Source organism: Balaenoptera musculus, chromosome 7 (assembly GCF_009873245.2).
Source record: "Balaenoptera musculus isolate JJ_BM4_2016_0621 chromosome 7, mBalMus1.pri.v3, whole genome shotgun sequence".
Lineage (NCBI taxonomy): Eukaryota > Metazoa > Chordata > Mammalia > Artiodactyla > Balaenopteridae > Balaenoptera > Balaenoptera musculus.
Genome location: NC_045791.1, coordinates 106,110,871 through 106,135,029, shown reverse-complemented (window position 1 = coordinate 106,135,029; position 24,159 = coordinate 106,110,871). Strand labels below are relative to the sequence as shown.

Here is a 24,159-nt window from a genome sequence, read left to right as displayed (position 1 = left end):
ATAAGAATTATTCTTCCAAGAAAAGACACAAATCTACACAATATGAAACTACAGGTTAAATAAAGGATTACTGTGTAATTTTTTTGTTGTTGTTCTACACCTTAAAATAGGTCTAGTATTGATGAGACAGCTTTTACAAATGCCTCTCTCTGGCTGGGGACACTCCTGGCACACGGCCTTATATGGCATAGACCCTGTGTCACAGAGGCCTGGCAGGGACTTGGGTGCCACTCCAGCAGCCAAGGCACTTCAGGGAGCTCTGGCTCTCAAAGTGTAAGGTCCCCGGGGGATGAGGATAATGGATATTTGCCAAAGATAACTAGGACCATCTAGAATCATTCACACTCAAATCTCTAAGCTAGAATTACCCTCCTCTACTCCAAATCAGAGGTTGTGGAGTAGATATGCTGAGAAAACAGTTCAGAAAACAAATGTTCAGGACATTTATTAGGCAATTAATGTCAAAGAGCAGTCTTTTAAAAACCAAATATCAAAATATTCTTAAAGCAATCTCCCTATCCTCTCTCTCCACCGTCTCCACCATTACTTTCTTCACGTGAAAGCTCACCTCGCCCTCTTGAAGAACTTCGACCTCTAGGAGCTCCCACCACTGTTCCTCCTCCTCCTCGTCCTGTCAGTCGCAGGACAGCAGCACTGTTTACAGACATGGAAAAGTTTCTCTGCCAAAAAAGTGAGAAAGAAAAAAATGAATAAAACTGCATGTTGTTCCTGGCCATCTCCCACTGCATCTATAAAATGGCATTTAATGACTACTAGAAATGGGAAACAATCACTACATGACCCACTAAGATGCTCCAAAACCTGATTTTAGCTGAAAATTTCAAATTAACATTTCAGATCAACAAACATTAATAACCAATGCCTTATACTATGTTAGGTTCTGTGAGGAAATATTAAGCAGACAAACTCTAAATGCTGTATGTATCCGGAAGCAGACAGGATATTTATGCATCATAATATATACAGAATACTCGGTAAAAGAGATCTGGTTTGAAAGGGTCCTTTAACTACTGAAAGGTGGAAATGAGAGGGAGTCACAAAAGGTCTGAATCAACAGTATGATAAAGAAAAAAATGATCATTTTGCCTCACACTGCTCACCACTGTGAATTAGCAACTCCAACTAGTACTTAATAGAATGACAGGTATCAGGGGTGAATGGGGAAGGGCAAAGTAAGAACCTACATAAGGTCAACCATCTAAACGGGTAGGGGGAGAGAATGCTTGAAAAAAATAAACAAAATCCCAATCGCTTGGTCATTAGCCTGCACTTGCACCCACAGTCAATCTGGAAAAGGGTCAAATACAACAATAGTAGCGGCTGGGCATCCTTCAAACATGAAGAGGGACACAGGAAGACAGGAGGTCTGGGATTCAAAAATATGTTTAGTTGATACTTGTGGATAAATGGAATATACAGAGCTTAGGAAAAGGTAAAGCAAGAAGCAATTATAAAAATATTGAAAAATGATCTATAAGATATCAAAATCCTGGGCATTTGAAGGAGAATTTCGTAAGAGAGCTTTAAACTCGGAAAATGTTGGAATATATCCTTACCTGAATACTTTCTATAAACTTAGAACCTAACAGACATCTGTGCAAAAATGCAGGTGTGGTAACAGTGTGGCAAATCCAACTTCAGCGTGGCTGTAGCCAAGGGCCCTCCTGGCAAAGGGGCAAGAAGTGAGGCTTAAGAGCACATCAATCTGGTAGCAGCTACCTAAATCACAGGAAAATAGAATCCTGCAATTCAACTAATATTTTAAGTCCAAATTGTTCTCCACTGTGAAGTCCTGATTTGCTGTTCTGATTCAAGATCAATTGAAATGTGATGTCTAGTCCTCTTTTGAAGAAATCAACATGTAATTGGTTTTAAAAACTTCTACTTTCATTACTGAATTTCTTGTTTTAATGTATGGGTCATTTTCTCCTCATTACCTGTCATTACTTGTCTTTTTCAGAACTGTGTTCAATACAATTTGTTCAGATAAATTTTAGAAACTTATCAATGGAAGTTTTTTCCTTTGACTTTTATAGGTGTATAATCATATAATCAAGTAACTTCAACATTGAAGACTTAAAATGTAATTGATAACTAAAAACTAGAGGCAGATACCAAACTTGATTAGTACTTATTTCAAACTATTTTTTAATAAAACTTTAAAAAAAAAAAAAGCTTGTTGAAACAAATGCAATAATTTATCTTTTAACACAGAGTAACCAGTGGAGTTACTGAATAATGCCTCTGGGATCACAATTAAGCAAGACTATGAAGTCCCAAAATCTAGATTAATATATTCTAAAATCAGAAAAACAGAGGTCAGAGCTAACTGTATTATGTATACCAGGATCTGACACTGTTGAACACCTCATTACCAAAGTATTACATGTATGAAACTCAAATGCACCCATCTATAGCGTTCAGGGAAACTCTCATATGCTTTCATACATCCTCACACATCGCAGCTGAAAGTGCAAACTGGTATAATCTCTGGAAGGCAATTTCTCAAAGTATATTTAAATGTCCATACCCTTTGACACAACAATTCCTCTTCTTACACATGTGAAAAATAACATGAGCAGAAAGATTTTAACTGCAGTACTGTTTGTGAAAGCAAAAATGGCAACCAGCTAAGAATCAACCAAAAGGAGCTAATTTAAAAATCATGGCCACCTATACAGGGAATTCTGTGCAGTTGTTTAAAAAAATGAGGCTGGAACTTCCCTGGCGGTCCAGTGGTTAAGACTCCAAGTTTCCACTACAGGGGGCAGGGATTCAATCCCCGGTTGGGGAATTAAGATGCCAAGCGGCGCAGCCAAAAATTAAAAAATAAATAAATAAATAAATAAAATGGGTAATCATGTTTTAAAAAAAAAAAATGAGGCAACTCTATTTATTAGGGTGGACCATATAAAATGGCTAATATTCAACCATTTCTGATCCAGAAAGCTACAATTTCATACAGTCAGCCTAATATATCAATACAAAGATATAAAGAACAGCTGGAGTTAAGAGCATGGAGAGGTTAGACTGCCTGAGAGTGAATTTTGGCTCCTTTACTCAACTTCTCTGTGCCTCATTTTCCTCATCTATATAATGTGAATAGGAATCTACTTCGTGGGTTGTTGCAAGCACTTAACACATTAAGCAACAAGTGTTTAGAACAGTGTCTAACACATATTAAAAGCTAAATAAGTATCTGTTATTATTTCCCAAATAGATGCTCAGGTGAAAACAGTAAACTGTAGAACTGTATGCATAGTATGCTACCATTTATGTGTATGTGTGTTTAAAAGAATAGATGCATAGATAGTTGCAGATGTATTAAATATCCTAGGAAGGGAACACAAGAAAATGGAAACAGTGGTTATTCCTGAGGAAGAATAATAGGTAGCGAGAGTCTGGGTTACTCACAAACTTGCTTTTCACTATATGCACTTTGTGAATTTTGTATATACATGTATTATCTATTCAACGCTGCATAAATGATTTTCTTTGATTTCAAATAAATAAAACACACCAATCTGGTAGCAGCTACCTAAATTACAAGTGTAATGTGTAGAGTCATGCTTTTCAAACTGTGATAGACATACAGGGAAATGTCAAAACAAAGAAAAACTGGGAGATCTTATTTAAGCGTTAATTTTGTTCTAAGAAAACCTTTTACCTAGTTATATTTTATACATGCATGCATGTATATATATGTGTGTATATATATGTGTGTGAGTGTACTGGGGGGGGAGGGCATGGGTAGTGAGGGAATGTGCACAAGCAGAAAATTACCTTGCAGTTTAAAGATAAAATATTCCCTTCAGGTAACTTCAGGAACTAAGATATGCAGCAAGAAGCTATTTTAGGTTATTAGAATTATTTACCTCCCCAATCGGAGTAATAGGGTGAATAAGTATACAAAACTCTAGCCTAGGAAGATCTAAGCAATTCCTGAACAGGTACCTGACCATCCAAAGTATACACTTCAAAATGTTAATGAACCTTTTGCCAGCTTTAAGTACTGTCCTACTCCAACATATTTTACAAAAAGAAAGGCTACGAAGTGTCAGGAATTCCTAAATGATGCCTTTTTAAATGCTTCCAAAAATGAACCCCTATGGTCTTCTGTGATTACCATGAAAACTTCACAATCCTTACATTAAGCCCTTGTGATTATAGCATCCAGACCTTAACACCTTAAGATAAACTTTTCCATTATAAAAACAAAATGAAGAGTTACTCCTTTAGTCATTCTAGAACTAATTTTGGAGTGTAGGTGTACTGCATACCTAACTTTATTCCTTTTCAAATTGTTAACCAACAGTTTCCAGCAGCATTTGTTGAATAATTTTTGATTTTTCAAATGATTTGTGTAGCCCTTACTAAATACAATTTCTTAGAAATGTTACAGGATTTTTCTGAATGATTCAATTACTTTTTTTTTTAAAATTAAAAGTCTATCATGTTTTGGTAACTAGTAGCAAGTCCTCCTCCCTACTTATTACAAAGCTTTTCTGGCCCATGTAGTCTCTAAGAAATCCAGGCAGTCATTTAAGGAAAAATAAAAATTATTAAAAATATTCATAAACAGTTGGAAAAATAATCACAAAAGATTGAAACTGGTATACTGAGCTATATAAAAATTAGCTTCTGCATTAAAAAAATCATAAATGAAATCAAATGCAATTAAAAATTTAGAAAATTTAACAGGTTAGGGTTAGGGCTAGCTCAAGAAAAAGATTACTATCCAAAAGAAAAATTGGCAAAGACAAGAACAAAAAATTAAAAGAAATATAAATGCAAACATCTGAGAAACTCTGCACTAGGGAAAGAAATGCAAAGTAAAACAATGGAAGAATATTTTATCCAAATCTGCAGAGAATTTTTTCAATAATGTTGGAAGTATAGAACAAAGCTTAGTATACACCATCACCTGCACAAAAAGGGGGAAAACATATTTACTTGGAAAAATACACAAGAAGCTGCTAACACTGGCTGCCTTTCGGAAAAGGAGACAGGTGGCTGGGGGAAAGGATGGGAGAGAGATTTTCTATTATACACTGTTCTGTAAATTTTGATTTTTAAACCATATGATTTGCTGCTTATTCAAAATAATTAATTAATAAATAAAAATACTGAACGTGGCAAAAGTAATGATAAAATGCTACAGGTATGGCAGCAGTGAAACAAAAGAAATATCCTCATACAAAGTTTCTTGAAAACGATTTAGCAGTATGGAGTGATTTGCTTTTATTTCCAAACTTTCAATTCTAATCAGCTGATCTATATGTCTATCCTTAAGCCACAGTTTTGATTACTGTAGCTTTGTAGTAAGTTCTGAAACTGGAAGTATAGGTCCTCCAGCTTTGTTCTTTTTCAAAATTGTTTTAACTACTTAGGGTCCCTTGAAATTCCATATGAATTTTAAGACCACCTTGTCAGTTTCTACCCAAAAAGCCACTGGGATTTTGATGGGGATTGTACTGACAGTAGATCAAAACAATATTAAGTCTTCCATGGCTTAATAAATGCTGATGCCTTTCCACTTATTTAGCCTTTAATTTCTTTCAACAGTGTTTTATACTTTTTATGTAAAAGTTTTATACCTCCTTATTCCTAAGTATTTTGGATTTTTATTTTTGGCTGCATTGGATCTTCGTTGCTGCATGCGGGCTTTCTCTAGTTGCGGCCAGCAGGGGCTACTCTTCGTTGCAGTGCGGAGGCTTCTCATTGTGGTGGCTTCTCTTGTTGTGGATCATGGGCCCTAGAGCACGCGGGCTTCAGTGTTGTGGCATGTGGGCTCATTAGTTGTGGTGCTTGGGCTCTAGGGCACGAGGGCTTCAGCAGTTGTGGTGCATGGGCTCAGTAGTTGTGGCTCGAGGGCTTAGGTGCCCCGCAGCATGTGGGATCTTCCCGGACCAGAGATCAAACCCGTATGCCCTGCAGAGCAGGTGAATTCTTAACCTCTGGGCCACCAGGGAAGTCCAACCAAGTATTTTCTTTTTAATACTACTGTAAATGGAATTGTTTTCTTAATTCCCCTTGTGAACTGTCCATTGCTAGTATACAGAAATACAACTGATTTTTGTGTACTGATTCTGTAGCATACAACTGTGCTGTATTCACTTAGTACACTATAAAAGGACAAACACAAAATCTGCTACTTTCCAGCCCAAAACTCTAACTTTCTCACAACATCATTTAGAAAATTGGTGACAGGGCCACAACTACTGCAGCCCGTGTACCTAGAGCCCGCTCCACAACAAAGAGAAGCCACCGCAACGAGAAGCCTGCGCACCACAACGAAGAGTAGCCCCTGCTCGCCGCAACTAGAAAAAGCCCATGTGCAGCAACGAAGACCCAACGCAGCCAAAAATAAATAAATAAATTTATTAAAAAAAAAAAAATTGGTGACAGAAGAGCACATTTTTAAGCACATTGTGAGCTGAAGATCTACATTTTCCTTTAATAGTAAGAACTGGTAAAAAATTGGTGAGAACTCATGTTTTGCAGAAGAACTGAAAAACGACATGTTTCTGAAAAGAAGGCCCTCTCCCCCCAAAAATAACTCTTTCTCTCTACTCAAATACATCTCCTTATACTCAACAGCTTCAGATCTAAAGCAGAATCTAGTCAACTAAGAGAGGCATCCAAACACCAAGAGTAAGAAGGAAGCAGATCTGGGGGGAATGGAGGACACTCCTCAGGGCCTAAGTAGGAACTTCCCATTTTCATGCCTCAGTGGGAAGGAACAAGGGTTTGACTGAAGCTCAAAGGTAGATACAAACCTGTTCTTCTTCTGTAAAGGGTACAAGAGCCAATGGCGGCAGGGGTTCCTCCTGTAGGATTGGCAGAAATTCTTTATCCAGAAGGTCTGAAGGTATCTGTTTGACCAAACACATGACCAAGAGATTAATGCTATCCCTCCAATTACAAGAAGATATAACAAGAAAATATTCTTTGATTCACCTGTTGCTGATTATTAAAAATATGGATTAAAGCTTATTCAGACACAATTAATATTCTGAAAGGGTCAAACATTACAAACCCCAGTCACTCTCCCTGTCCTCCCATCAGACTACCACTCTCAGATTTGATATACAGCACTGACTCTGGTATTCCAGAGCGCACATTTAACTCAAAGCACAAGGTGGTAAGGAGAGTTTTACAAGCAACTGTACCTGTCCTAAGCAACCATCATTAAAATTTGATTCTTAATTCATTAATAAAATTAAAAACAAAGTATACTTAAAAAAAGAAAATGTTATTTCTCACTAGTCAGGTAATAAAAGTGTATTTTATATAAAGCAGACACTAACGCACCATTGTAAAGCAATTATACTCCAATAAAAATGTTTTTTAAAAAAAAGTGTATTTTATACTGTTTGAGTTTTGATCATTTATAAGTAACACAAATGTGGTGTCACATTTTAAGATTTTGTCCCCACTGAAAATTTTATATTTAACTCAAATGAAAAGAACAAGAGAAGCATCTGCCCTCCTCACTCCTAACTTCTAACTGGAAAGAATAAGAGATGCAATAAAGAGAGAAGAGAAAAATTCTTCCTTTCTTAGCCATCATACTGGGATAGAAATAGAGGTTAAGAGGAAATTAGTTAGACAAAGCATTAAGTCCTGACTATTCTCCTGTTTTCACGAAGCTTTCTACTCCTGTAATGAAATGTTAGGTCTTCTCTAAAAAAAATAAAGAGTACGCAACATTTAGAAGAGTCTCTGTGAACTACTGCAGGTTCCAAGAAGAGCCTCTGTGAACTACTGCAGGTTTCAAAGCAGGAAAAAAAAGGGTAGAGAGAAAAACCATGGCTGTTTCATATATCAGCACATAACTGTACATAACCTGAAATCTCATTCATAATTCTGAACTCTTTCCTACTTTCTTACCTTGTTGTCTTTAAGGAAAAGTGCTAACATTTCTTCTCTGCCATAACGATAGTCTGCTAACTTATACTTCGGCAATGCTGGAGAAAGAGGAGGGGATGTAATACTCCCACCACTGGACAGAGCTCGGAGCCTAAAATAGTAGACAAAATATAAAATGAAGTGTCAAATATTCTGGCAGTAAGGACTTTTTATTTTCATATAATATACTATAAAAATTTTATAAAATAAAAACGAACAGAAAAAAACCCCATTATCTCAAAGTATCCAAGATTTTAGCTCTAATACAACCTGCTATAATAGCTCACTAAGAAAACAGCTCATTGAGAAATAACTAGACAACCATTTGAAAATTCCTTAACTTAGAAAGTATCAGGGCTTCCCTGGTGGCGCAGTGGTTGAGAATCTGCCTGCTAATGCAGGGGACACGGGTTCGAGCCCTGGTCTGGGAAGATCCCACATGCCGCGGAGCAACTAGGCCCGTAAGCCACAACTACTGAGCCTGCGCTCCGCAACAAGAGAGGCTGCGATAGTGAGAGGCCCGTGCACCGCGGTGAAGAGTGGCCCCCGCTTGCCGCAACTAGAGAAAGCCCTCACACAGAAACGAAGACCCAACACAGCCAAAAATAAATTAATTAATTAAAAAAAAAAAAGTTTAAAAAAAAAATGAAAGTATCGTGGTATGTCTGTGAGAAGCTTAGGGGGTGAGATGGGGACACCTTTTTCCAAACTATAAAAATAACATATAATTAAAACAAAAGTCATATATCACCTTACACCCACTAGATTAATAAAAATTAATAAATCTGACAATACCAGTTGTTGGTAAGGATGCAAAACAATGCAAATTCTCAAGTAGTGTTTGTGGGATTATAAACTAGAACAGCCACTTCAAAGAATGATTTGCTAATATTTAACAAAGTATGCTACACAAAAGAAAAAGCAAAATACAGAAGCTTATAAAAAAGATGATACTTTTATATATGCCCGCAATATTTCATAATTCACTTTTAATGAAAGCAATTAGTGATCAGTGTAGAGAATTTAAAAATGCAGTGAAAAAAAAAATGCAGTACAAGGAGAAAAAAAATAAAAGCCGTATTTACTGCTAAGAAGAAAAAAAGTAAAAATATACTTCGAGCTGATAATAGCAGCTGCCTCTAAGGAATGGAACTGGGAAAAGAGAAACATTTTAATTTTATAATAAGATGTTTTATTTTAAAAAGGAGCAGGGTGCAGGGGAGAACCTCAGCAAAAGAATGGCAAGAGTATGATCGTACCGCAGCACTGCGTCAAATAGCAAGCGGGAAAACTACCATCAGGAGTAGCTGATTATCTGGGAGTGGCCCTAAGTTCTATAAAGTAATAGATAACAAGGGTAAAAGAGACCACGGTACTGCAATGCAGTAGTTTAGCACAAAGGAAAATTCAACAGAAGCATTAAAATATATCCCCCAAATTGCTAAGCTTTATTGACAAAAAAGGGGAAGGGGGAATGGTCTACAAATTATACATTAAAAAGTGTGAAGGCCAAGCATAGTAAATACTTGCACATTATTCAAAAATGGCAGAAAAAAACAGTATGTACATAGTAAATATATAAAACGTGCTTACATGTAGAAAGCAATACCAAAAAAAAAAGGAGTATGCATTAGTAAAGTGAGACTCTAGGGTTTTGTTTTTTACGTCAATGTTTCTATCTTCTCTTTCCACTTATTTTTTAATGTTTCATTATGGACAATTTTGAACATATATAAAAGTACCAAGAAGAATATAACAAACTGCCATGTACCCATCACCCAGTCCCCAATCCATAAGGCTCCTTCTGCAGCACCATCTCACCATCCTTTAATACTATTTTGAAGGAAATCTTTGGCTTTCAAGATTTTTGAAGGAAATTATTTTCAAGTTTTGAGAAAATCTTTTGAAGAAAAGTTATCTCATCTGTAAATATTTCAGAATGTTCTCTCTAAAAGATAAGGATTTTTCTTTTAAGTCTCAATTTTGCTGATTTTATCCCTGTGATATAGTTTAACATGTTTCTCTGTTCTCTGCATTTCATGTAAATTGGTGACTGGATGCACAGTCCTGACCAGACCTGGCAAGACTACTTCCATGTGGTGCTGTGTTATTCCATCAGGAGGCACATACTGCCTGGTTGGTTTTGCGAGGCTAAGCAGTCCCTGACGACCAAAGCTTAGATCCTTAAGTTCACTAAGGTTGCAAAGTGACTTTATCATTTCTTCTTTATTTGCTAGCTTGAACAGTTCTACAAAGAGAAACTTCCCTCTTACACTATTTGGTATTACCTAATAGGATATAGTTCATGTAAGAAAGGAAGGAAAAAGCCTTCATTCTTTCTTTTCACTTATTAATTTTCAAAATAATGACTTGGTTCACTAACATCCTCCAATAGTAACAAATTATTTTTTATTAATGTATTTCAGTTCACTGCAATTATTCTTAGCCATACTCAAACTATCTCATCTTTGCCCAGTGGGAGAGGCTTCAGGTTGGCTCCCAAGTCCTTCTGACCCAACCCTAGTAGTCTTTAACAGCTTCTTTTCTATCTGGTAGGTCAAATGTTCCAAAATCAGCTTATTTCTTGCCTCAGACTTAGAATCAACCATTTCACCAGGGAGCCTGATCCTCTTTAGTAATATATATATTAAGACACAATCTGGGTGCTAGCAGTGTTCACTGCTACTGGGTTGGTCTTTTGTTTTCTTTCCAATTATTCTTGGACTCAGAGGTCATTGAGTCCAACTCCTACAAGACAGGTTAAACAAACCAGTAAGAAAACAACATGCCCACGAAGGAGTGATCCAACCACTGCTGAAGGACCTTCCGGTACAGTGGTTTGCATCAAATTCATGTACATTTGAGCTCTTTCCTGAAAAAGTGGAATTAATATCCACTAAGAACTGAAGCTGGGAACGTTACACATACATTACCTCATTTAAGTTCCACAACAACCCCAATATAACGATGAGAAAAATGAAGCCAAGGAGTTAAGCAATTTGCCCACAATCACCGCCAGCAGAACAAAGAGTCCAAAGCTAGGTTTTTATGACTAAAAAGAGCAAAATCTTTCCAAATTTTTATTTAAAATAGCCAAGGTTTATTCTGCCAAAAATTAATTTTTAAATATATATACATATATATAATTAGGAATTATTTTAAAATATCTTTCTTATACTGAGTCAATATGCTCCCCAAGAGTTTCTACCACTAGAGGGCACATCTAAGCGCTCTTCCAAGTGAATATCATCCCAGTATTTGCAGTTATTTCATCTCACCAGAGACTTTCCCTCTCACTGCCCAACATCCCTAATTTCATCTGCTCCTCACAAGGTTTCAAATCCACCCACAAACCCCACGGGCTTTCCATGCCTGTGAACTGAACACTTCTTATAGGCACCAGACCTAAAGTAACACGACCAGAATGCAGACTCAAGAGATTCCTCTAGCTACTGTGAAGAGAGCAGACCAAGGCAGGCTGAGAGTAATTCAAACTAGGAGAAGATGGTATCCTGAATCAGGATAATGGCTGTGCTATACTAAATAATTAACAAATCCTATCCCAAGTCTTCCTTCGCCTACAGATATCTGGAAAAGCTAAAACATATTTGGATAATGTCTTTCCCTAAAAATCCACCAGTGATCTTTAACTCCTCTAGGATCTTGCTCCATACAACCCCCTTTTAGAAATTCAACCCTTCCCTATTGGCTTTCCCCTCATCTCTAAATATAAATATATCTAATAGTGATTTGTTTAAAACTCCTCTAATGCAGCATCCCCCTCTACCTATGCAGCAATGGTTATCTTTCCTCTTCATTTCAGAGACATCTCCACATTCTCACTTCCCAATCACTTCAAAACCCAGCGCAACCTGGCTTCTCCCCTACCACTCCACTGCTCTAGAAAGTTCAATAACCTCAACACTAGGCCCAAGTGAAATTTTTCTGTCCTTATCATCTTCATCTTCCCAGCCATATGGAGATCTGTTTAACACAGGAGGCCCAGTGCTACTCCTAGTAGTACTAGTAGTAAGTGATAGGTAGCAGCAGCAGGGCTGTCTAAAACCCCCCGATACTCCACAATCCTCACTTGTTAACTGTTGCCCAAAATCCAAACTTCAGCTTAAAAAAGTAATTTAGAATTTCAGTGTAGATGTGTGAAGACATACGAATCAAAAAGCACTTCTGTGTAAGTTCACAGTTCTCAATTCCAGCTCTGAACTCTTCCCTAGAGAGTAGGGTTTTCTTATTCAACCACTCACAGCCCTTCAAGTTTATCATATCCAAAACCCTACTCATCAGTTTATTCATCCCAACCTCCTTCATCACCTGTATTCCCAAAGGCAAGTAAGGATACCACCATCTACTCAGACACTGGATTGAGTCTGGAAATCATCCTTTACTCCTCACCTTCTATCCATCTCCCATAACCAATTACAACGTCCCACCAGTTTAAAATCCTGTATCTCTCAAACCATCCCCTGATCAAATAACCTATTATTGTTCACACATTACTGTTCACACTTTTATTTCTTACCTCGACTGCGGCAACGGCATCCTGAACAATTTAATTAGGCATAGTCCATCCTCCACACTACAACCAGTTATTTCTCTCAAGTGCAAATCTGAATAAAACACTCCCTGCTCAACAATTCTTCACTGGCACACAATGATCAAATAAAAGCTTCTTAACATAAAAGGGCTACCTGCAAGCTCTTCTCTCCCACACTTCACATTACAGTAAAGGCAAACGTCTTGGAATTCCCCTCTTAAACCTACACTTTCCTGTCCCCTTGTCTTTACACATGCCCTTTCTATCTGGAATATTTTTTCCCATCTAATATTTTTTCACCTGGGGTGTGGTGGGGACTGCCTGGAAGCAGAGAGGTTAAGTGGAAAGGAGGAAAGGAAAAGAACAGAGACAATGAGGAGGATGGGGGTTGGAAAGAGAGTGGTAGGAGGGAAAGGAGAGAGAAATCTACACACAAGTACCTGCCCAATGTTCATGGAACTAATTGACTAGTGGGAAAAAAAGCTAATAAACAGTCATACAGATAGAGAGCTAGTGAAGGATTCTGGAGAAAACTTGATCCAATTTACATTTTAAGATTACTTTGGCTGCAGTGGGGAGAGCAATCAGAAGAAAGAATGGAAGCCAGGAAACATCAGAAGGCCACTCCTTATAGTTTATGTCAGAGATGACGGTGGCTTACACTAGGGTGGAGGCAATGAAGATGGAGAGAAATGAATGGATTCAAGAGATATTTTGGAGGTAGAATTGACACAACATTGTGGTGGAACAGACGTAGGGATACAGAAGTAAAAGAAAATATCCAGGATAACTCCAAGATTTCTGGCTTGAGGAAAAGGGCACACTGTGGTATTAAGATGAAATAAAAGAAGAAATTTAAAAGGGCAAAATTCATAAGCTCAGTTTTGGAAAACTATGAAGGATGAGATGCCTACAGGCATCAAATGAGCAGCTGAAGATCCTGTACTGGCATTATACTCCCTTTACAGCACTGACATTACTGTGAAATTATTTAGTGTCAGCTTCCCCACTAAATAATTCAAAAGTAGGTACCATGTCCTTTATCCTTGTTGCCTCAGCACCTAACCCAAGACATAAAACATATGAGGCACTTGATAAAATGTTTTCTAAACAACTTTTAATATTCTCTTCTAAAATACACCCTAGGATAACATCTAATTTACCATTCCTTCAGATGGCAGTTATCTTTTACTCTTTTTGAAAACTGGGACTATTAATGCATTCCATCCTCTAGAACATCTCATTTTCTCCACAATTCCACAAAGATCATGAATAGTAACCTAGCAATCTCAGGTTTGAATTCTCTTGCCCCCATGTCCCCCACCCTAAGACTTGAATCATTCAACATTTATTTACTAAGTACCTACACTAGCTAAACAATGGGCTTACCAAAACTGAGAAATACAGTGCCTTTCTTAATGGAATTAGTTCTTTTCTGAGTAAGGTAAACACATATAAAGAGACAGTACAAGGTCATAACTACTTTAACATAGGTCTAAACAAAGTGCTTTGGGAAAAACAAAAGTGCCTCATTCATTTTCGCAAGGAAAGACCTGGGGAAACCTCCTTAAGGCCATGGAGATGAGACAGAAGAAACCCCAAATGAGGTTCCTTGGCTCCTTCCCCATAAAGCCAGGTAACTGTCTGCAATTATTCATTCCGCTATAATAAATTCCTTTATTATCCAGACTTATGTAAGTAGATTTTGAATGCTCAAAATAAAAATAATAAATAAATAAAAATCCCCAAATAAAGCAAGTTACAATGAATTTGTTTTGCTTTTTAAAAATGTCTTGAAGTATACAATTATTTGCAAACAAGAAAGAACAGGAGGATATAAACCAAAATATTAACAATGGTCCTTTGGGTGGCATGATTAAGGGTAACTTAGATCTTTTCTTTCTCCTTTTGTACTACTGCTTCCTCCAAGGTTTTATGGAATGAGCGTGAATTATTTTACTACTGGGACTAACAACAAAAAAATTATTTAAAATCCTAAATCTACCAGATTTAGAACTAAAAAAATTTTTTCTTCAAGGTAGTACTATGTGTTCTGTCAAGGGTGAAGTAAACAGGCAGGGGATGGGAATTAAATTCATACAATCCTTCTTGTGGTCAGTCTGTCCATATATCATCCAAAGCCTTAAAAATTAAACTTTTGATTTAATAATTCCACTTCCAAGATATTACTCCAAAGGAAATAATCAGCAACACAAAAAGAACTGTTCAAGGATGTGTATACATATTGACAATAGCAAAGTATTAAAAACAACTTTACTTTCCAACAATTCACTCATTCATTTAACAAATATTTATTTATTGAGTACCTACTATGTGCCAGGCACTGGAGATACAGCAATGAACAAACAGTACAAAAATCGAGACCAAAGTACTTGCCCTCGAAGGAGCGCACAGTCTAGTGGGGGTTGGAGGATGGGATATAAATAATAAAGAAAATAAGTAAAATATTTGGCATGTTATATTTTGATATAGACCATGAAGAAAAAAATTAAACAGGGAAAGGGAGGTAGGGAGTAAGGGGAGTTGTTATACAGGTGGTCAGAAAACATCTAAGGTGGTAATATTTGAGTAAAGATTTAAAGTGACTCTTGTTTTATACCTAAAAAATGATTTACTCCTCCATTAAATCTATCTCACTCTTTTAAAAACTGCTTTGGGGGGCTTCCCTGGTGGCGCAGTGGTTGAGAATCTGCCTGCAAGTGCAGGGGACACGGGTTCGAGCCCTGGTCTGGGAAGATCCCACATGCCGCAGAGCAGCTGGGCCCGTGAGCCACAGCTACTGAGCCTGCGCGTCTGGAGCCTGTGCTCCGCAACAAGAGAGGCCGCGATAGTGAGAGGCCCGCGCACCGCGATGAAGAGTGGCCCCCGCTTGCCGCAACTGGACAAAGCCCTCGCACAGAAACGAAGACCCAACACAGCCAAAAATAAATAAATAAATAATTAATTAATTAAAAAAAAAAAAAAAAACTGCTTTGGTAATTATGTAGTACATTTCTTTATCCTAAATATAAAGATAAGCTAAGACCTAATGATTCTTCCAGACCTACCGTAAAAAGTCCATGCTTATGGTCATTCATGGTCTGTCCCTAGCACAATTTCCAATGCTCTCCCATCCTCACTACTGTCAAATAAACCTCTTCCTTTTATACATCTCTTACCGAACATTATGTTTTACATCATTATAAAAATGATGACCTTAGTAGAAAGAATACAGTATCACTAAATGTTTCTGTATGGTTCAGTTACACACAGATTCAGTGTAATGACTCTAAACTCTGATTCTCAAGTTATTCTGGACACAGCTCCTTACCTCAAGTTTCACAATGAATGTAATGTTACATGCAGAAAAAACACAGCGGTAGTCTCTATTCATACTGCAGCTTTCTAGATCAGGGTTATCTGAGTTACTTCAAGGTCTCATATATTCCCTTTGCCAGAAGAAATTTTGATAGATGGTGCAAAGAAGGCAGTGTGCCTACTTAGACCTTTGCTCCTCAGTTTATCAGCATTTCAGATGACTAAGGGAAGGCTCCTAAATTCTAATGCCTGCAGGGTAACAGAGGTAACAGTTAGCTAAAGCTACTGCTTAAGCATGGGACTGGTAACTTTCCTCTGCTAAAGCGACGTCAATTCAAATTTCGTGTAAAACACTGGGCTGATCAAACAAAACACCATCAAACAAAACTTCAGAGTACCGATGAAAAGGATGTGTAAGACCCTACTGATAGACTGGGTCAATGGCTCACTGAAATGCCTTTGGGAACCCATGGTTTAGGACAGGGGCCAGCAAACTGTTTTTTGTAAATGGCCAGAGAGTAAATATTTAAGCTTTTTGAGCCAGATGGCCTCTGTTGTAACTACTCAACCTTGCCACCAGTGTGAAAGCAGCCAGATACTATGGAAACAAATGAGCGTGGCTGTGTTTCAACAAAACTTTACAGTCCCATGGCCATAGTTTGTCAACCCATTCAGCATGAAGTTAAATGTGTAATGACTCTAAAACATCACCAGGAGTGCGTTTTTTTCCTTTTGTTTTAGGTAAATTCCTGGTACTGTCTCTCTTTGTTATTTCTTAATAGAGAGATAGTGGAAGAAAAAAAAAAAAAAAACTACCTTAAATTAGCTGACAATTTTAATCATGTTTTTACAAAGAAAGATACAAGAGAGTGTGTAAATACAAAAGAGAAGCAGTTAGAAAATCTAGATGAAGGCAGAAAAGCTGCACACAAAATGGCTTACAAAGTGGGCTATACGAATTTAAAGCCACCTGGTAAGATGTGAATAAAGTTTTAGCTATAAGAACGTTCATCAAAAATATTTTTATAATAATGAAAAACTGAGAACAGCCTGTATGTACTACATCTAGAAGACTAGTTAAATAAATGATGGTACATCCATACAATGCAACCATTTAAGATAATAGGAAATATTTATTGATAAAAAAAGGTATTTCTGATGTGGTTTTTTTTTAAATACAGGTTACAAAACTGAATGTACAGTATGATCCCATTTTTGTGAAAATAAATGTACATTTACACAAATAAGCATACACAAAACTACCTAGAAAGATACACCAACCTATTTACAGTGGTTACCATGGACAGTGAAATTATGGTGATTATATCTTCTTCTGGATTACTTGTAATTTCTAATTTTTCTAGAAGTAATAATAAGAACTAAAAAAGGCGCAGAATTATTTAGGTCAACATTTCCAAAATAAACTCCCAAAGTATATAAGTTGCATCAGTTCTTAGAATTTCAAATAGTGATTTCTCCTCAGTCTCCAAATGCTAGCTATAAGGGCCAGGAAAACTTAGGAAATACACATAAAAAGAAATGCACATAACAAGGTAAGTAGGGAGTTACTACAGGAAGTCTGATCATTTATCAAACCACCACCACCTAAACAATCAATAATATTTAAGAGACTATTCCAATTTATCTATTTTATATACTGCCTCTGGTTCAATGTTTGAATGGAAAAAGCAACTATCATTATTCACGCCACTGATGAGAGGATCTTCAATCACCAACTTTGGGGGGAAAGGAAGAAGAGGGGGGAAAAGTCACACTACAAGGTGATGGATCTCAAAATTCCATGAGAATTCCATATTCGGGGTCCAAACACATCTGTAAGAGACTCAAAGGTCAATTAATTGTTATTATGGCAAATGCTAACCCGATTCTAAATGGGATGTTAATAGCCAGTGTAATTCTGGATCACCTGCCTAGCCCATCAATAAAATAAAACTCAAATAATAATTCAATAAAAACTATTTTTTCAAATGGGTCTATGAATAGCACTCACAAACACTGTAGCAGAAAGCATACACACATAAAAATGTTACAATTATATAAAATTATATATGCACCTAGATAAGGGCTCAAGCACAAACTAAATAATTTACTAGGGTGGTGGGACTCTGAGGAGTTTTAAATCCATTATCATTCCACAACCAAAACAGAAAGATTTTTTAATAAAGTATAAATGCAGTCACTAACCAAATATAACTTATTCCTAGACTAGCTATATTGTTTTCAAGCAGGCACATAAAGCAAAGTCTCAAAAACATGCACATTTTATAAACCCCCCAACACCTGCACAAATACCTTACTACTGTACTAGTCATCCAATATCGAACAGGGTGAGATTTTGAAAACTCACCATTCAGGCCCGAAGTTCAGCGTCTGCGTTTCCGCTGCCATTCTTTTCCGTATGTTTACAATAGATTTTTATATGAGGAGAAACCTGTTAAAGAGAAAAATATCTCCATACAGTTGGTCACGATTAAATGCAGAATTCCAGCCCAGAAAGTATAGTTAGGGAGTGTGTTTTGCTTGTGCTCCTCTCAACCAGTCACCAGAATGAGGTCTTTTAATCCCTATTTATAACAATATAGCAGGCAAAGTAAAAATGAATAATTCCACCTTTACATTCCAATTCACCATCTTTTTATGTTTATGTGGGGAAAGGAGGCATGGTACAAGATGATGCTGGTGAGACAGGTGGTAGAAGACCATGCAGGGCACTGGGGACCAAATTAAGGATCTCCTTTTTTAGCCTTCGAGCAATGGGGAGGGAATGAAGGGTAACAGATTTACATTTTAATTTGTATTACTCCCTTGCAATGGCTCTCCCATCACCATGAGGTGTATCAAAGATTCTCCTTACCTATCTCACAGCTTCCGCCACAACTCTCCTCTCCCCACTGTCTGCTTAGCCCTTTACACTCTAGTGATTCTTTAAAAGTTACCTTGGACCATCAAGTTAAAATAATAAGCTAACCAATTTCATGAGTGATCCTTCAAGAGCAATTTCAAGATATCAGATCTTAAAGTGAAGTAAGTCAGACAGGGAAAGACAAATACTGTTTATTACTTATATTTGGAATCTTTAAAAAGCCAAACTCATAGAAACAGAGAGCAGAGTGGTGGTTACCAGGGGCGGGGGGTGGGGGAAATGGGGAGATATTGGTCAAAGGTACAAACTCCAGTTATAAGATTAACAAGTTCTGGGGAATCTAATGTACAGTATGGTGATTATAGCTAATAATACTGTATTGTATACCTGAAAGTTGCTAATAATACTGTATTATATACCTGAAAGTTGCTAAGTTGCTAAACAGAGTTTCTTTTTCACAAAAAAAAGAAATGGTAATTATGTGATAGGATGGAGGTGCTAGCTAATGCTATGGTGGTAATCATTTTGCAATATGTAAATGTATCAAATCAACACATCTGACACCTTAAACCAACACAATGTTATGTCAATTATATCTCAATAAAGCTGAAGAAAAAGGATATGAGAGGGCTTCCCTGGTGACGCAGAGGTTGAGAATCTGCCTGCAAATGCAGGGGACACGGGTTCGAGCCCTGGTCTGGGAAGATCCCACATGCCGCGGAGCGACTGGGCCCGTGAGCTACAACTACTGAGCCTGCGCGTCTGGAGCCTCTGCTCTGCAACAAGAGAGGCCGCGATAGTGAGAGGCCCGCGCATCGCGATGAGGAGTGGCCCCCGCTTGCCGCAACTAGAGAAAGCCCTCGCACAGAAACGAAGACCCAACACAGCCAAAAATAAATAATAAATAAATAATAAATTAAAAAAAAAAAAAAAAGGATATGAGAGTTTAGAAAACAAAATACTGTAAACATTGTAACATACTGTAAATATGTCCAAGATGTATCACATCACCCTGATTGTTGCTGTTTAAAAGATCTAAAAACAATAAACTAGAAATTGGTCTAAAACACAGAAACGGCAAAGTAAAAATGTGCTAACATCCATAATCAGCTATTTATCTGCCCTCTTCCTGGAAAGTATTTCTGGCCCCATGTCAACCATGTGGCTTCCAAGGAGATTCCCATGTTCTTACTTAACCCTGATTACCTTTTGCCTGGCCAGACAAGTGTGCACACCAGACCCAAGCTGAGATCAACTTAGTGCCCTCCCCACCTCATACTGATAATTCCAAAAAAACATAAGGCATATGGTTTTTCCACTTTAAACTCTCTGAAACTGGAATGCATCTTAATCAGTGCCATGCTACAACTGCTACTGGCCCACAACGGAAGCTGTGTCACAGCTGTCATCGTCTGCACAAGGGTAAAACTTGGTCAGAGCCGCTCCTTATCGTCATCCTTTCAATTGTGTTGTTCCTAGTACCCGATTTTAAGTGCTGCTTAAAACACCTTCAAAAAGATCATGCTATGATTCTAAATTGAAACATACTGTGTAATGGAAAAGAAAGCAAATACAGCAATAGGATATTAGTGAAGTAACTCTTCATCACTGGAGGAATGATTGCAAGTGCTTTGCAGAACCTGAGAAAGGGAAAAAAAACCACATGAAGATAAGCTTGTTGTGGTTTGCTAGTGAGACTTGACACTGCACAATCCATGTGGCCACATGCAGCAGCCCTGATGTATTTAAAGGAGGAAAAATTAAACAGCTTAGACTACTTTTAAGAACTTCACAAGCACCAAATCACTGAATTTTAAATCAATGAGAGAATAATGGAGCACTCTCTTAAGAAATGCTTCATCGCCAACACCCTTAATGACATGACACTACACGGGTGGGGAGAGGGAAGAAGGAGACTTCTACAATCCTAAGTTTTTCACAATTTAGAAGAGTCAGACTTAATGTGTAGAAAGCTGAAGAATATCTTAACCAATTTATTTCACTTCTATTTTCCTTTTTATATATGCACAAAATATATACTATATAATAAAAATCCATTAGCCTTATTTGCTAAATAAGTTTAAAAGAATTCTTTTTCAAAATGTAAAATAAAAAGTCTAAGTAATTAAAAAACTGTGCCAGCGTTTACTTGGCAGTATGATTTCTTTCTTAGTAATATATAAAACGAAGAATCTCACAACTGATGCATGTTAGATTCAATTAAATTATGGTACATCCCAAATGAAATCACTTGTCAAGGTAGTGATGATAAGTCAGGTAAGGTGCCCACTGTAGATTAGGACAAGTATCCTGCTTACAAATCAGCTGTGTAAACTTATTTAGCATAAATCAATTCAGTGTGCTTTAAAAAAGTACGTGGACCTACTTGGCTAACAAACAGAGCTGTAGAGACTACAACTATAAAATTTTATTGTAACACAAAATATCTTGAAGGAGTGTTTTTACCACCATTTTAAACTCCACATAGCCAAATGTTTTATATTCAAACCCCTATGGACTTTGGACTTTGACCACTGGAAAACAGCTCTGAATTAATAAAGCAGGTCCAGATTTGAACCAGACTGAATTTATAAAGCAAGTGAATCTCAATTAAAAACTGAATTATTTGTGATATTTGTGAAAATACTAAAATCATTCTTAGAGATTTAATATTCTTTTCCCCTTTAAGTTACTACAAGGCTACACAGGTCGTGGAAATACAAACTCCACGGGCGCCATTACCACAAAGGATGCAAATGGAGCCCCTAGAGTTGTGTTGTGCAGGCAGTGGTCTTGAGTTACAGAAGCCCTGGATGCAGGCAGCACCTGAAGAACATCGAGCAAGGAAATCTTTATCACTCATTCCACCTATAAACCTTTATGTAGAGACAAAATACCATACAGCAAAAACATTAAAAGCTCAGAAGTTTTTTAATGCCTTGAGCTGGGAGCCTGACCACCATTTACTACTTCCTATGGTAAGAGTTTTCTGGAGAACTCTTAAAAACCTAGAATAATAATCCAAGCAATTTAATTATCAACTAAAGAGACCTACGTTACTCAGAATGGTGTTCTGCTCATTCTCCTTTATGAATTAAAGCAGGAAATCTATGAGTTATGACTGAAGAAATCTAAACATTTGAAGTACTGTAACTTCTAATCCTGAACTCCCCACCCCAGATTGCTCCTTCCAAATCAATTTAAATGAACCCAGTTCTAATGTATTTATTTATATGTACTGGAGGGATTGTCTTACACGATGTCTTTGAATTATAAATTATTTGGAATGGAAAGTGGGACTTATTTCTCAATTGCCCTTTCTAAGGATGCAGTGAGGTATCGAAATGAGCATAGGCTTTGCCGTCATTTAAACCCCACCAAGCTAAATGTTGTCAACTCAAACCCCCAGTAGACTTGTGACCAATTAGAAAACAGCTCTGAATTTTTATAGCAAATCAGGATTTAAGCCAGACTCTGGAGGCTGTGCTCCCACCATGCTCTTCTGCCTCTTTAGACTGCCTTTTCTTGAAACTATTTCCTTCCTTTTCCTCCACGACCAGCAATATACTGATATATTTTTCCTATCTTCACTTCCTTCCTATTTAGTCACCATTCCCCAAAAGCTTCTCTCCTTTACTAACTTCCCTCAGTGTACCCATGGTTTATTTAACTATAAATTCTGTGTAGATACTGTCTTGAGTCTTACTTACAATGGTGTTCTCTACCAACACTTCGGGTAGAACTCTGCCTGCTGAATCGTGGGGGATCTAACATAGAACATACAGTGGAGGTGCTGTCATAGCAAGAGCAACCAAAAATTCTTCCACAAATTTCTGAACTGTCCCCCACCCCTGCTGTGAATTACATATTTGACTTTTTTCTCCCATGACCTATGTGGCTTTCCAGCAGCCTGCTCCTCCCAGATAGCCATCTAACAACAACTGATCAAGGTACCACTGTTTTCACCATCCACTGGTCAGCCAGGCTCAAAAGCCTAGTCATCAGAAATTCATTCCTCTTCTCTATCCCTCTTATCTAATCATCTTGCCTGAAATTTGGTCAATTCCTCCTTCAAGATTCCTTCTGCATTCTCCTTTCATTATAGCCAAACATCTGTTAACTCATGTCTGGATTATTACAATAAAATTCTAACCTGCTTCCCTGACTCAGCCTCTAATTACATCCAATAAGATCAATCTTTCTAAAGCACTGCTCTGGTCATGCCTACCCTTCTTTATAACAGTCACTAAACCTACTGTGTGCATGGTCAAAAATCCTCGTATTTTCAGCTTCCCATCAATCTGACAATCTGCACCTTCTCAACTCAATCTCCCACTGTTTCACCTCCAAACTCAAAGCCAAATGATAACTTTCTACTTCTCTACTGCATTCTTCTTCTGTGGTTCTGGCTCATGCCATTCCCTTACCCCAGAAGGCCCACCCTCCCTCCTTTACAGTGGCTTATACAAAACCAAAGATCCATTCAAATAAACACTCCATAAAATATTTCCCAAAGTAGAAGAAGGAAAATCTAAACAAAGGATGCAGAAATGGAATGGAATCTATAGCACGCAATACTGGCGGTGGGGTACTTTTTGAATCTGTATAGAAAAGCTTTAAAGGAAAGAGAAGATGGAAAAGAATCAAATTTGGGAGGAAGGACACACCATTTTGGACAAAATGAATGTGAGGTGCCTGAGGAGCCATCCAAAAGACCATAATATACATACACCTTGAACTCCAGTGTAGAGTCAGGATAAGAGACATAGATTTGGAAGTAAATCTACAGAATTGAAACCAAAAATTGAATGAAACTATCCCAAAGCAGGAATCAAGAAGGGACAAGCTCAAGAGACAAGAACAAAGCCTCAGCAAACACCGTGCAGGAGGATACGGGAAGAAAAAAAAGACCATGTAGTCAGGTATCTCTAGCCCTAACCTTTCACCTAAAATCAAATTCATTGACTCTAGCTTTCTCCACATTCACTTTATCTGAAGCAGAAAGGAGAAAGAGCTAGGTTCTTTTTGGGGAGATTATCCATTTGCTCAATAAGGCTAAAAACTAAAGTGAAGTTTGGTAAAGCAATGGTCATATCACAGAAGTCTTTGTATTTTATATCTCAAGAGTAGTGAAAGGCTATGAAAAGATTTATGCAAGAAAGTGTCCAGGATGAAACCTGCACTGTAGAAAGATCATTCAGGATGCCAGGAAGAGAATGAATCAGTAAGAGCTAAAGAGAAAGGAGGGGTGTTAGAAATCCAACAGATTGTATGGATCTACATACCAGTAGAGAAGAGAGAGCACTAATGATAATAAGTATATTCACTGACATGAAAAACTGTCAACAGTATGTTAAGTGTTCAAGACAGGTTATAGAATACAGAGAATATAATTATATTAAACACATTTTAAAATACATTCTTAGTGGGTACATACAGATATGCCCACAGATGTTCATATTCTTAATGGTGG

The 24,159-nt window shown here is 37.4% G+C and overlaps 1 protein-coding gene across 5 annotated transcripts in view; it reads right to left on the bottom strand.

Annotated features, from left to right (window-relative positions):
• GIGYF2 (GRB10 interacting GYF protein 2) overlaps positions 1 to 24,159 on the bottom strand; it is a 127,914-nt gene that overhangs the window by 85,565 nt on the left and 18,190 nt on the right. For all 5 annotated transcript variants that reach the window (XM_036858882.1, XM_036858881.1, XM_036858879.1 and 2 more), the window contains 4 exons: positions 18,171 to 18,254; positions 7,915 to 8,044; positions 6,801 to 6,896; positions 569 to 680 (listed from right to left, as the gene is read on the bottom strand). In XM_036858882.1, coding sequence (XP_036714777.1) covers positions 569 to 680; positions 6,801 to 6,896; positions 7,915 to 8,044; positions 18,171 to 18,211 — 379 coding nt within the window. In that variant the 5' untranslated portion in view covers positions 18,212 to 18,254. The remainder of the gene's footprint in view (positions 1 to 568; positions 681 to 6,800; positions 6,897 to 7,914; positions 8,045 to 18,170; positions 18,255 to 24,159) is intronic.